The sequence below is a fragment of the Convolutriloba macropyga genome, chromosome 2 (genome assembly GCF_964194025.1).
Source record: "Convolutriloba macropyga chromosome 2, txConMacr16.3, whole genome shotgun sequence".
Lineage (NCBI taxonomy): Eukaryota > Metazoa > Xenacoelomorpha > Acoela > Convolutidae > Convolutriloba > Convolutriloba macropyga.
Genome location: NC_134469.1, coordinates 59,036,820 through 59,051,090, shown reverse-complemented (window position 1 = coordinate 59,051,090; position 14,271 = coordinate 59,036,820). Strand labels below are relative to the sequence as shown.

Below are 14,271 nucleotides of genomic sequence, written 5' to 3'. Positions count from 1 at the left end.
AGGTAGTTAATTGGGATCAAATTTTCTCAAATTGACCTCTTCACCTTCAGTTACAGACTTTTACCAATTGCTATACTTTACAAACTAAGCTATTGTTAAAATCCAATGTTCGAAAACAGAAGTCAACAATCAAAAACGGAGGTAAATGCTCGAACAGAAAGAAGTCAAAATTCAAGTCATGAACAAACTTGCTTTCTGCTAAAAAAAAAAAAAAACCTGTAGAATATCATTACTCCTCTTCGAGTCGTAAAAAGACAGCGCCCCAATACAATTCAAATTCTTTGAATTGTAAAAAAAGACAGCGCCCCAATACAATTCAAATTCTTTGAATTGTAATAGGGTGCTCTGCTCAAAAAGTAGCAGAGATGTAAAAGTGCGCTTTTTAAAGTTCATACAAGGATGTTTTTGGTGCCTAGGATATTTCTTCTAACCCACAACTGTTTGACGCCGGTGCAGACCGGGGGGACATCGAGCAAGGTTATTTGGGGGACTGCTGGCTGCTAGCCTCTCTCTCCTGCTTGTCTATGAGACCTCATTTGTTGCAACGCGTTGTGCCTGATGATCAGGGATTTGACGATGATAACTACTGCGGAGCTTTCCACTTCTACTTCTGGAGAGCAGGTTAATAATTAGTTCTTTTGCTAAGCTTTATTTTCCACACCATATCAGAAACCGTTTTCTTATCAATTATTTGGCGCGAGTAATAATGCTTTATTTTAAAAGTTAATAGCTACCAATAATAGCTTCCATTATAGCATCTATCAATTAAATCAATCAAAATTGAAGCAAAGGAAAATGATGGACTTATTTGAGATTCTTCTGAGCATTTCATTTTCGTCCGGACATCTTCGGTTAAGCGCTCTAAAGTTTCTGAGCAATTATGATAATCAAAATCTACCGTATTCGAAGCCTATGTTAATTTACAGGAAAGAACAAAGGTGATAAGAGTTGTTCGAATTACCAGATTGACCTCATATTAATTGAATAAATTTAGTCTTTTTCTGAATATTTCCTCTTCTTTATCCTCTCTTAATTTCTCGAGTGCGTCTGTCTAAACCTTAATGATTATTTCCTTTTCAATAATGTTCTGCTCGTCCTTAAAAATTTTTCTTAACCAAAGTTATTTTTAGGAGAATGGAAGGAAATCGTAGTTGACGACTACCTACCCACTTACTACGGCAAGCTCGTCTTCACTCATAGCAAGTCTGAGGACGAGTTCTGGACCGCTCTAGTAGAAAAGGCATATGCTAAGTAAGTTTAATTTAGCTTCACCCTCTCTGGGCAAAATATCTAAGAGACCTCAGGCTGTTCAGAACAAGTTGCGTTTGAGATGGCGCGGTGCATTGAACAAGAACTTAGATTTTCGGCCGTTTCTATTATTGTAGTCTAAAGTTTTCATCTTTTTTGTGAACTTACTATTGTTTTTAATTTAATACGGCGGCACTTTTCACATTATTAGTTGTAAAACCCGAACCATTGCACCATGTCAGCTTTTTATGACTTGGTTGGATATTTCAGGATCTTCGGTACCTTCGAGTCTCTCAAGGGTGGCAACATGGCGGAAGCCTTGGAAGACTTCACTGGTGGGCTAACCGAACCATACGAGCTCAACAACGCCCCTCCTCATCTCTTTCATGTAAATAAAGCTGCTAGGTTTTCCCCCATTCTTAACTGCTCTTATCAATAATTTACTGATCGGTTCAAAAATGTCTTACCTTTGGTAGACATTACAGCGAATTTGACTGAGCGGTTTGAATCATTTTTATTTTCCTAGCTTCCTTTCATACTGGCCAAAACATTGAACAAGAAATTAGAAGGGTTCGTTGGTCTTAAATATTGTAAACTAATGCTATGCAAGAGTCTCCCGTATAAAATTCAAAATAGTGAAACGGATTATAAGAACAGTAAAAAGAAGCGTAGTGGAATAACAATGATAATTATTAATTGTCAATTTTGTTTCAGCTGATGGAACACGCTTTTGACAGAGACAGCATGATAGGGTGTTCGATCCCTCCACAACCCGGAGTAGTAGAGGCAGAGCTCGAGAGTGGACTGATTGCTGGCCACGCTTACTCTGTGACCGCTGTCAAAAAGGTATGTAGTCTGGTTTGTGTTCAGATCAGGTGGTGTCACCTAACATGATCTACAGCGCGACACAAACTGTAGAAAATGTCCAAATTTTTAAAGGCGTTCTGACGAAGGTTTCGGCAGTTACATTGGTTCTCTGGGCATTGTATATACGAATTCTGTTAAATCAGGAAAAAGCAGATTTGGCGGACATTGAAATACGTTTTTGCATTCACCCTGATCTCAGAATCTCAGTCACATTGGTCGTGTATGCTCAAATTATTAATGACCGCCTTCCTCTTCTCAACCAGCTATTATAGTGGGCATGTTTTTTTTCAGTTTAACAAGAGGAGTATTGGTGCAGCGATAATTTTTGGAGGAGTACTGGCGGGAGGGTCGTTTTAACGACTCGAAGAGGAATATTGGAGAGGTGTCATTTTTAATCAATTCTGTACGAGTGAATTTTGAAGCACGAAATGAAACGCATGAAAAATTTCGGAGTGCTTTGAGTGTTGAACAAAATTGAAGAGTGGAGCGAAAAGAGAGTGGTTTTTGTTCATATCGCTCTTTTCGAGAGAGCGAGAAATTGGCGTGAAAAAATTTTCTCATAGCGGGCGAAATTTTGATCACGTGCGCCTTTGCAGTGTTTTTTGTCCTAATTGTTTTTTGTTTAATTGCTTTGAATAGACTCTACTAATAGCTTTAGGATTGTTTTGATAGTGTTTGGGGAGTTTTGGTAATTATTACAAGTTTTTAGCTAATTTTGAGGTTTTTTCAGCTATTTGCTGATTTTTAGGCCAGTTTTGAGAATTTTCATCCTTTGCGTTGCTTTATTGCATTCCTTGGGAATTGGAAAAACGCCTATTGCTCAAAGTCGTTTTAGTTGGGCATTGATTACGGTTTCGCTAGCAGGAAACAATCTTTTTGCAAAATTTAGATCGAGTGCGGCTTTTTCAAAGCCGTTTTGATGTTTAAATTAATTTTTTGAGTAAAGCGGTCTTTTACTCAAAAAATTTATTTAGCATAATCACGCGATTGTTTAATAATCAGATCCACCATTCATTACTAAATATGAAGCAAAGTTTTTTAATAGCCGGTAAACGATAGCTGAGGCTATTATTGGCGCTCTGTTGTTTTTTACAATTCAAAGAATTTAAATTGTATCGGGGCGCTGTCTTTTTTGTAAGATCTGTTCACACATTTTCATGATTTTTGAAGTCAAGTTGGAGTAGTGATTTTGGTCACGTCGAAACAAGAAATGGAGCCAAAAAACGAGTGGTTTTGCAGCGTGAAATTTTTGCTATAATTTTAAAGTAGAGTGAGAAAACGGTGTTTCAACAAAAATTTGCTTTCTCACTAGTGGTTTTTTTGTTCACATGTGGCAATTTCAGGTCGATTTTTACGGTTTTTTCGAGTTTTTGGATCGATTTTTTTCTAAATGGTTTTTCCATTTCATAGTTCATTATACGCTTATTTTTTTGTTTGAACCAAATTTTTTTGTTTGAACCAAACCGTTCTAGGTCTAGTAATTTGTGTAGACAATGAAAATTCTTTGAATTGTACGTCAGGACTTGTCCTGCTATGTTTTTTTTATTTCGTTGTCCAAATATTTCTCGTGAAGTTTTTGGTCACACGTGAATTACCTCACTCTTAATAATGACTTCCTTGCTCTAAAATTGACTTTTCTTTTCTTTAGTTCAAGCAGATGTGAGCGTGTGTCACTCTAATTGAAAATTTTTTAAAGAGCAGCTAATAGAAGCAGCAAAAAGTTGTGCATATTATTAACCAAAATATAACGTGTCAGCATTTCATGAAAACAAATTTGTTATCTGTTGTTGAGATTGCAGATAAACAAAGTTATCGCGGCATTTTTCTGTTAATCTACCGGAAAATTTTCAGTTTTTGCCCGTTTTCATTTGCCTCTTTTTGCGTTAGTTAGTAATGTTTAGGTAAGGGTGTTGGATTGTGTACTCTTTCTAAGTAAGCGTAGACTCATTAATTTTTACGAAGTGTTGCTTTATTTGAATTTACAAATTCTAGTTTTCGGGAAATTGTTTTCAAGATTTTAGTTTTTAATAGCCGCCCTCATCTTCTCAGCCGGCTATTATAGCGCTCCTATTTTTTTTACTTCGTCGAATAAAAAATGTTCCGCTTTACCTCATTTTGCCGCTTTTTCAACATTTTGCGTGAAATCTTTTTGACTTCTCTAGGCTAGTTTCTCTCTTCGCTCATTCTGCTAAAAGTGATTTTGAACATCAGTTGCTCAGCAAAGCCATTCAAAATGAACAGTCAGTATAAGAAAAATTGAAGTCAGAAATAGAAACGGGATAAACCCACAAAGCCCAATTTTAGGTGCCCGCTATTTGAACGTCGTTCCTATAAATATTAGTTACCTCTCTCTAATGCTTATTGTTATTGATAGTAGCCCCTGTAGCCTCTCTCTAAGAAACAGAAGTATGTTCAACTACGAAATGCCATCAAAATAAATGGGACTTTAAAAAATGTTTTTGTACAAAAATCTTTTTTTTCAATATCTTCTGTTATTTCAATCCCAATCATGCTTATTGGAATCAATGGCGGCTATTTTCCGGCAATCTGCCGGGTATGTTTTAATTTCGTTGCATATGAAAGGTCTTATTCTTTTCTAATGAATGAAATTGTTTGATATTGGCAGAAGAACGTTGATTATCAAGTTCTTTGCTAGTTCTCTGGTTTGTAATTCAGCACAATCGCTGCTATGTTTTTTCTACATCGCCGAATAAAAGTTTGTTTTGCTTTAGATTAGTTCACAACTTGTTCCAAATTTTCATTGAAATCTGTTTGACTTTTCTAATTTCACTCTTTCTCGGTTTCTGCTCAAAAAGTTTTTAAACAGCTATATAGCAATTGCTCAGCAAAGCAGGCGAAAATGAACGAAGGCGGTATCGAAGGACCAAATAGAAACAATAGAAACGCTATAATCCCATTCAGCCCAATTTTAGATGCCCCGCACGTAGAACTTAGTTACTATCTCTAATGCTGATTGGTTTTGATACTGATCCCTGTATTTTCTCGTTAAGTATCTCTCTGTACACTATCCTGTAAAAATTGCTCGAACTTCAACAATCAATATTTCTCATTTTTTGTTTCGTTCGATTCCAATCGGGCTGGAGATTCAATGGCGGTTATTTCCCGGTAATGTGCCGAGTATGTTTGTCATTTAGCGCTTTATTTGTAATTTAGCGCTTTTATTTAGCCCTTTATTAAGGTTCATCCCTGAAAGATAAAGATGTTCGTTTAACAATTATATGTTGCTTATGCCTCAAATTTTTATCGTTTCTAAAAAAATTTGATTGCTTCTAACTGTTTTCAAATTTGTTATATCTTTTGTATTTTGCGAGCAATATTTTTTAGTTTAAAACTTAACCTGATCCAGCTGGTGCTTGATATGATGCTTAGTGCCGACCGTCTTTCGGTAAAGAAATGTCATGTGAAAAAGGCAAATACTTTTACAGGCAATCCATATAAATCATGTTAACCGAATTGCAAGCAAAATTTTTTTGGCAAACTTTTAGAACTTTTGGCATTTCAGAAAGTGATAGAGATTATATTGGAAAATAATAGTCGTAGTGAGGAAGCGAAAAGCTCAAAATTTTAATTTTCCAGCCGGTGTTGCGACCACTTCTTAAAATAGAATACCGGTCTTATTAGTACTTGAACAAACCCGACAAAATGCTTAATTAAAGAGATTATACGATTTCAGCTAGATCTTTACTAACCGAGAAGCTTTCTGAGCTTAATGTTGAGTAATGTTTTGTATGGTATGGTTGTTCAGGCGAATCTGAAGGGGGAGAACATGCACATGGTGCGAATTAGGAATCCCTGGGGCAAGAGCGAGTGGCTTGGAGCCTGGAGCGACGAGTAAGTTCAAAATTTACTTGAGGAATTTATCGCTTTCGAAAGTTCTCACGTTTAAGTCATCGCAGCTATTACAGTTTTTGAGCTCTAACACCCCTCCTCCCGTCTAACTTGCCTCTGCCTGTCGTTTGAGAGCACTTCGTCCGAAGTGTGTTGTTCTTTAAGTGTATCTAAGTGTGATGAAAATAATGAGTTTACTAATTCAGGTCACCTGAGATGAAAGGATTGACTGACAAGGAGAGGAAAGCGCTGGATTTGAAGGAAGAAGATGACGGAGAGTTCTGGATGTCGTTCCATGACTTTAAGCAGCACTACGTCACAGTTAGTACACTTTTGTGAAGTTGTTTCATAAATAGTTCCATCGAATAGTACTCCGAATTCACGTTGTCAGGACGTTGACCGTACGTTTTTCGAGTCTCTATTTTGTAAGAGCTCGGGTCAAATTGTGATTTTTCCCAAAAACTGAAACTCTGAACTAGGCGATAGATTTAAGTGCTACACTGATGCAATCAACTTTGAGCAATCGATTTTTTTAACCTTAGAAAGTTGTGTCAATAGAAAGCCCGATTTTTTTGTTTAATTTATTCAATAGGTTTTGAAGTTTCAACTTTGCGCGAAATCGTTTTTTCGGAAGTCAGTCTCGGCTATCCGATCCACTTTATTGTGGGAGGAACTATGTGCTCAGCTGGTTTTTTGTTCAGTTAATTTTGAGCGATTGATATATTTGACGTACAAAGGGTTGAGTGGTATCATTACAAACCTCGTCGAGCTGTCCGGTCCGCCCAATGTTTTGCTGTTTTCGAGGTTAAAACTTTTGTGAACATCAGCTGATATTCACCAATTTTGTTCACATTTTCAATACTTTTTTAGCTGTGACCTGAGCGTAGCAATGTTGCTGTGCTTCTGGTGTATACGAGTGAAGGAGAGTTAAATGAACGAAAGGGTAGTTATGGTGGTTTTGTTCTGCTGTTTTTCAAGTTATCGCATTATACGGGGAGTTTTGGTAGCAGTTAGTCTCTGACAGTTTTTGCTTTTCTTTTTGATTTGTTATGGTGCTATTGTGGGTGAGTTGTAAGACCATACGTTTGGTTGGCTTGCTTGGATCAGGCACTTGATAGTTTGATGCGGCCGTTTCTGGTCAAGAGTGTTTTGGTCAAACTCTTGTGTTTTGGTCAAACTCTTGGATAAACGTCAAAGGCAGAGAGGAGTGTGAGAGAAAGGAGTAGTTTTTGTTTATCGGTTATTCTCAGAGAGCGAGAAAAGGTTTGAAGCCAATGAAAATTTTTGGTTACGTGCGGTTTTAAAGCAGATTTCAACCCTATCTTATGGTTACCAAGTGGTTATTTTCAGGTATATTAACATATAACTGCCCGTTTGACCATTTCAAATATCAATTGTAGGTATTAATGCAATCTGGAGTTATTCTTTGTATTTCGCTTCTCTGATGCTTCTTGAGCAGTTGTTCTGCTGTTTTTCAAGTTATCGCATTATACGGGGAGTTTTGGTAGCAGTTAGTCTCTGACAGTTTTTGCTTTTCTTTTTGATTTGTTATGGTGCTATTGTGGGTGAGTTGTAAGACCATACGTTTGGTTGGCTTGCTTGGATCAGGCACTTGATAGTTTGATGCGGCCGTTTCTATTGAAATAAATGGATATTAATTTCTCTCAAACTAACTGTTTAGCTATTAGTTTAGTCTTGCTGGTCTTTATTGCAATTTGCGGTGCTATCAAATTTTCTCCTGGTAGTTTTGTGTCTGATCATCAAATAAAACGGTGCTTGAACTTTGTTCTATTTATTCTTAATTACCAGGTCTATTTTTCATTGGTATGGTTGCCAATCCCTGTATCGTCTCATTTTAAGAGAGAGGTATATGTCTAACTACAATATCCACTCCAATAGCTCGACGATTTGAAGTTTTTTTGCACAATAAAATTTATATTGGGTCATTTATGTACAATTGCTTTTTTGGGAATCAATGCGGGCTATATTCCAGCAATATGGGGGGTGTTTTTCCGTTAATTTTTCTTCTGTCTTCTCTGCTTTTTGTCAGGGATACTCTTGAAAGCTGAAACATGTGTTTTAATTGTGCACACTTTTAAGGTTTGTTTTCATCAGAGTGTAGCTAACGGCTTATATATTATAGACACTATTTTTTATAAAGTGTTTGTGAATTTTCAATTTTCGATGGTTTTCAGAGATCTTATTGTTGTCCTGTCGCTTAGTCTATTAGTGACTCGGCTCATTGGCACCCCTATTCAGATATAATTGAAGCTATATGAAGTTTTCAATTTATCTGCCGTTTTCAGTTACTATGATTCTGTTTGTTTTCAAGAATTATCACTTGTTTTTATTTTCTGACTTTCTGTCCTTTCATTTAATGTCATTAATGGAGGGTCTCATAGGATCTCTGATGAGGAGCAATGAAAGCCGTTTATTGGTAATTACCAACGATTTTCACAACTCCGACTCTTTTCCTATAATAATTATCAATGAATTTTTTACTTCGCTCATTTTTATAGTTATTATTGTTGGCCTATCATTTTTTTTAATAGACGCGTCAGCAATTCCAGGCGGCTACTATTGCGCTCCTATTTTTTTTATCCTCAAACAGATTTTTGTTTTGTCCTACCCTGACTTCTTGGAATTGACTTTTTCAATGACTTCGGTAACTTTACTGCTTTGCAGTTTTAAATTTGTGTTTGTGACGTCATTTCTGCTTTTAGGTCTATTGCGTGACTTACCTCACTCAAAAAAATGACTTCTGAACTCACTTATGGAATTTTAAGTTTAATGAACATTTACTAATTAAAGGTCAATAGTGTGCATCTAAGTAGTGCCAAATTATATGCCCTAATTCCTGAGTAATAGAGTCTTGAGTTTTAATATCGAATATTAATTTTGAAAAAGCTCCATTAGGGCTTTTTCTTTGTAGAGCAATTGTGTCTCATAAAAATGACAATCTAGTGGTCTATTAAAAAGCTGGTGGGCAATCTGTCCATATTATCTCTTTAGTTGTTTCAATTCATATTAGGCCACAAGCGTCTATCGCGGCTATGTTCCGGCAATCTGCCTGCTATGTTTATTAATGGCAGCTCTCATTAGTTCTCTAACCCATTCAATTATTATTAAACTTCTTTTTAAACTTTTTAAGTACTTTGGCATCATTTTTATGTCATTTAATCTCTCTAATGAAAGTCGCCCGTGTCTTCCTAATGCAGTTTGTATTTTTATAATTTTTGTATCCAATTCATGAATTAGTGTTTTAACCCTTTCGTCATGCTTTTATCTAAAATATCAGTTTTTTTTTATTTTGGCTGCTTGTACTTGTCGGTAAGTTGGTTGCTCTTGTTATGCAGTCTCGGCAATGACAGGTGTCATAGACTTTATGATTAAAATAAATTAGGACTATTTCGTGTTTTCCGTTCCTAGGTAATGGTTCTTGTGAGAACATCTTTTTTCAAATAATCGCATTTGTTTTTGAGCTTTGACTGTCCCTGTTAATCTGTTTGATTTAAAAACTCGGAATCATAGTTTCAATGGCTTTATTAGCGAGTTTTCATCTATCTAATAGTCTCATGGTTTGTTGCTTATGGTTTTCTGATTTTGAGATCATTGATTTTGATTAATTTAAAGAAAAGTTAGCTGTTTTTTATTGTAGCTGGATTTGCTCTTTCTGCTTCGCGATCTCTTGGTTGTCTTTCATAAATGGTTTTCTTTTTACTTTTTTATAGGTTATGTTTTTTTGGTGTAACAATTCGTTTTGGTAGTTATGTTTTTATTTGACTGTGATGGATCTTTTAAAGTATCCAGTGCTATTCGTATGTGGCTAATTTTCTTTTCTTTTGTCCTTTACTGTGTCTCTATTGTGTTCTACGGCGGTCCTTTACTGTGTCTCAGTGATAAACGGTGGTGTTGATCATTGAAAGTCCATATTGTAAGGGTTTTCTTTATATGCTATGAATTTGCGTTTTATCTTTTAAGCTGTGTTTTATCTTTTAATTTCTGAAGGACCGTTTTCATAGGGTGCTTATGGGGAAATTATTCTATTTAATTTGTTTCAATGGCTGGGACACTATTGGTTTTCGAGAATTGTCTAATTTCTGAGACATTCATCTTTTTCCGATATCTTAGTCTTATTACTGACAGGTCCCATCACGTGCTAAGGTCTCGCTGTTCCCATCACGTCTCAAAAATAACATTATTATAGACCCTCTAGTGCTGTTTAACAGTAGTCATTTTATTGGCTTCAACTTCAATGACTTCAATAGTTTTTCAATTAGCTATCATTCAAGGATTTCGGCCTGTAGTTATGAGGTTCCCTTACTTTGACGCCGCTGACTTTCAAACATTTTCTGACTTTTGCCAATTTTTTAGTTTCTGCCTCTTTTTTGCCTACTCTTATTCAAGGTTGCTGTATTGTGTACTCATTCAAAGGATGCGTAGGGCCAAGATTTTAAAACACTAAATCTGGAAACAAAGCTTTCTATTTGTTTCTATATTTTTTTCAATTTTGTTCATATAGGGTGGGTAATTAGCTTTGTTGACTCTCTTAATTTGCTAACGTTGTAAAAGTTGTCATTGTCAGGTATTTAATTAATTATATTCAATGGATTGTAATTCAGTATTTGTCCTGCTATTTCAAACTAATTTGGACTATTCGTGTTTTCCGTTCCTAGGTAATGGCTCTTGTGAGAACATCTTTTTTCAAATAATAGCATTTGTTTTTTGAGCTTTGACCGTCCCTGTTAATCTGTTTGATTTAAAAACTCGGAATCATAGTTTCAATGGCTTTATTAGCGAGTTTTCATCTATCTAATAGTCTCATGGTTTGTTGCTTATGATTTTCTGATTTTGAGATCATTGATTTTGATTAATTTAAAGAAAAGTTAGCTGTTTTTTATTGTAGCTGCATTTGCTCTTTCTGCTTCGCGATCTCTTGGTTGTCTTTCATAAATGGTTTTCTTTTTACTTTTTTATAGGTTGTTTTTGTGGTGTAACAATTCGTTGTTGTAGTTATGTTTTTATTTGACTGTCATGGATCTTTTAAAGTATCCAGTGGTATTCGTATGTGGCTAATTTTCTTTTCTTTTGTCCTTTACTGTGTCTATATTGTGTTCTACGGTGGTCCTTTACTGTGTCTCAGTGATAAACGGTGGTGTTTATCTTTGAAAGTCCATATTGTAAGGGTTTTCTTTATATGCTATGAATTTGCGTTTTATCTTTTAAGCTGTGTTTTATCTTTTAATTTCTGAAGGACCGTTTTCAATGGTGCTTATGGGGAAATTATTCTATTTAATTTGTTTCAATGGCTGGGACACTATTGGTTTTCGAGAATCATCTAATTTCTGAGACATTCAATTTTTTCCGATATCTTAGTCTTATTAATGACAGGTCCCATCATGTGCTAAGGTCTAGCAGTTCCCATCACGTCTCCAAAATAACATTATTATAGACCCTCTAGTGCTATTTAATAGTAGTCATTTTATTGGCCCCAACTTCAAGGACTTAATTAGTTTTTCAATTAGCTAACGTTCAAGGATTTCGGCCTGTAGTTATGAGGTTCTCTTACTTTGACGCCGCTGACTTTCAAACATTTTCTGATTTTTGCCATTTTTTTTAGTTTCTGCCTCTTTTTTGCCTACATTTATTCAAGGTTGCTGTATTGTGTACTCATTCAAAGGATGCGTAGGGCTAAGATTTTAAAACACTAAATCTGGAAACAAAATTTTCTATTTGTTTCTATATTTTTTTCAATTTTGTTCATATAGGGTGGGTAATTTGCTTTGTTGACTCTCTTAATTTGCTAACGTTGTAAAAGTTGACATTGTCAGGCAATTAATTAATTATATTCTTTGGGTTGTAATTCAGTATTTGTCCTGCTATTTCAAACTACTACTGGTTTATGCTAACATATTATTTTTGCTTTGCTTTTCATTCTACGACTCAGCGTTAAGTCACGATTTAAAAACTATTTTTCACAAAATAGGTTTAAAAATTTTAAATAGCTACACTTCAGCGTTTTCACGTCAGTGAGAGGTCAAATTACACTGGAGTAGTAAAGGGAGCGAAAAGCTGGGCAGGCTTGAAGCGTGATTTTTTCCAGCTACCTTAACGTGGAGTGAGAAATAGGCGTTTGAACAATTTTTTGGTTTTTCAAAGCAAATTTTTTACGTGCGGAAATCTGATTTTGTTTTCATCGTTTCTTCTCTTGATTGTTTTTTATGAAATATGTGATCTAATTGCGCGTATGTGAAATTGCTTGATTTCATCAACGGGCGGGCAGATGATACTTTATAGTTCTGTGACGTTATTGCGGTGTATGTTTTCTAAAGGTGCTCTGATATAGTAGATCGGAGCCTTTTTCTTTGTCTTCTGTCTCTCTTAACGTGTTTACTTAGTGTTATGAAATTTCAAGCTACTTTTTGTGATTTTATGAAATTTTTAATTGTGATTGTAGATTGAAATTTGCAACCTGAGCCCTGATGCAGTGACTGATGAGTCAGCGGCCGAACTAGCCAAGAAGAAATGGGTGACTACTGTAGAGCACAAGGCATGGCTCAAAGGTTCTACTGCTGGAGGATGCAGGAACTTCAAAGGTATGCATGCCAATAGTGATTGATCTAATGGGTGTAATTTTTACTGTTGCTTATTGTAACTTTTGTACTCTCTGTAGATCTGTTTCTATCGAATTCAGGACAAATCGAGACACCGTTATTCAACTGCTTTTTTTAAATAGAATTTCAGATATGATTGCAACAAAATTAGATCATTACAACTCAATTAATGCTTGATGTTGAGATTGAAAGCACTTTAGTTAGTTTCCGCTAAGTTTTAAATGCGAAGCAAGTTAAACATATGTTTTGTTGAAGTGATCAATTTCCAAGTCTGTCTGCTGAAAATGAGGTCAACTTGACAATTTGTGTCCTTGCTATATGCTCTCTGAGTTGCTGAAGTTAATCGATTATTGAGTTGGTAAATAAAACAGCTATTCTAGTATTTGGTTTTGATGAACTAATCATCGCTGATCTTAGTGTTGAAGATGTATTAGAGAACTACTTAGCAAGTGTGGTATCTTACTAATGTCGCTCTGTTGGTATTCTGTCTCATTTCGTCTGAATGACTCCAGTTTCTTGTTTGTCCGATCTAAGTTGCTCTATTTTTGTCTTCGAAGTCAAAGAAGGGAATCTAATCGGAACCGATTTCTATATTTCACTTCAGTATAAAAAAAATTAATAGATAACGGAGTGCAGAGTCTCAAGTGAAGTTCTTGGTGCTGCTCGTTTACTCTCAATAACGTCGATCTCGTAACATAATCGAACATTGCCGGACAGGTGTTTGACCAAATTTTTGAAGACACTTATTGTTCGTCCGGTTTTTAATAGCCGCTGTCAGCCTCTCTACGGCTAATACCCCCTCACCATCACCCCCCCGCCACTGTGCTCACCTCACGCCCCTTCAATTAAGCTGAAGCTAGCCTCACTAAACCGTGGCTTGGTACTGACAAAGCCAACCGCTCGCCGATCGTTTGAGAGCAATTCGCCCGACTTTAGTTTATTTTAAAATAATTTGGAGTGATTTTAAATATCTTAGTTGGACAATTGAATCTTGGGTAATCAAGCAAACAATCAGTCAAAGTCGTTGGGCAGCATATCACTCCTTTGGACATTTACCATTCTTCATCCATTGGTATCTATCGTATTTTGCATAGTTTTGTAACATAAATCTAATTGGTTTATACAAGTCTTTCCGCTCACATAACCACACAACCGGTTATGGTCACCTCTCATTTAGTGACAAAAGAAACCCAGTTGGGTGAGAAGGATGCATTTAATGAGAAAACTCATGTACCAATCATGTACAAGCATCTGTTGTCATTAGATAGGCGAATCGGGTAATTATCAAATTTGCGTTCCCACACATTAATTAGATTGAAATGGATTGAGTCAATCGGTTGATCGCAACGCTAGAACCTTCCGAGAAAGCATTTCTTCTGTCCCCCAGACAAGCTTTTATCTTCATTGTCCTTCGCGAGGTTTCGGACCAACCGCCAAGAACTTCAAATATTAGCGGCAAAACATTCACTCCGGCTTCTCGGCAGTCAGCCTCATGGGCGGCTAGTTTGCGGTCGTCAGCATATGTTAACGCATAACCGAGTATATGTGCCGTATCTGCAGTGATCGTTGATTGCAGGGATGACACCACTGTTACGTCAAGTGCTGCTGGTTTTCCTTGTGTTCACGAGGGTAAAAATACGTCTGTCCGGCGAGATTGGTTGTTGCTGCTAAAGTTCTTTTCAAGCGAAGTGCT

At 36.2% G+C, this 14,271-nt stretch overlaps 1 protein-coding gene across 1 annotated transcript in view; it reads left to right on the top strand.

Moving 5' to 3' along the window:
- Positions 1-14,271, top strand: part of LOC142334555 (calpain-B-like) — a 199,209-nt gene that overhangs the window by 148,341 nt on the left and 36,597 nt on the right. The window contains exons 3-9 of the mRNA XM_075382678.1: positions 417-621; positions 1,131-1,251; positions 1,519-1,636; positions 1,963-2,094; positions 5,882-5,967; positions 6,171-6,285; positions 12,422-12,560. Coding sequence (XP_075238793.1) covers positions 417-621; positions 1,131-1,251; positions 1,519-1,636; positions 1,963-2,094; positions 5,882-5,967; positions 6,171-6,285; positions 12,422-12,560 — 916 coding nt within the window. The remainder of the gene's footprint in view (positions 1-416; positions 622-1,130; positions 1,252-1,518; positions 1,637-1,962; positions 2,095-5,881; positions 5,968-6,170; positions 6,286-12,421; positions 12,561-14,271) is intronic.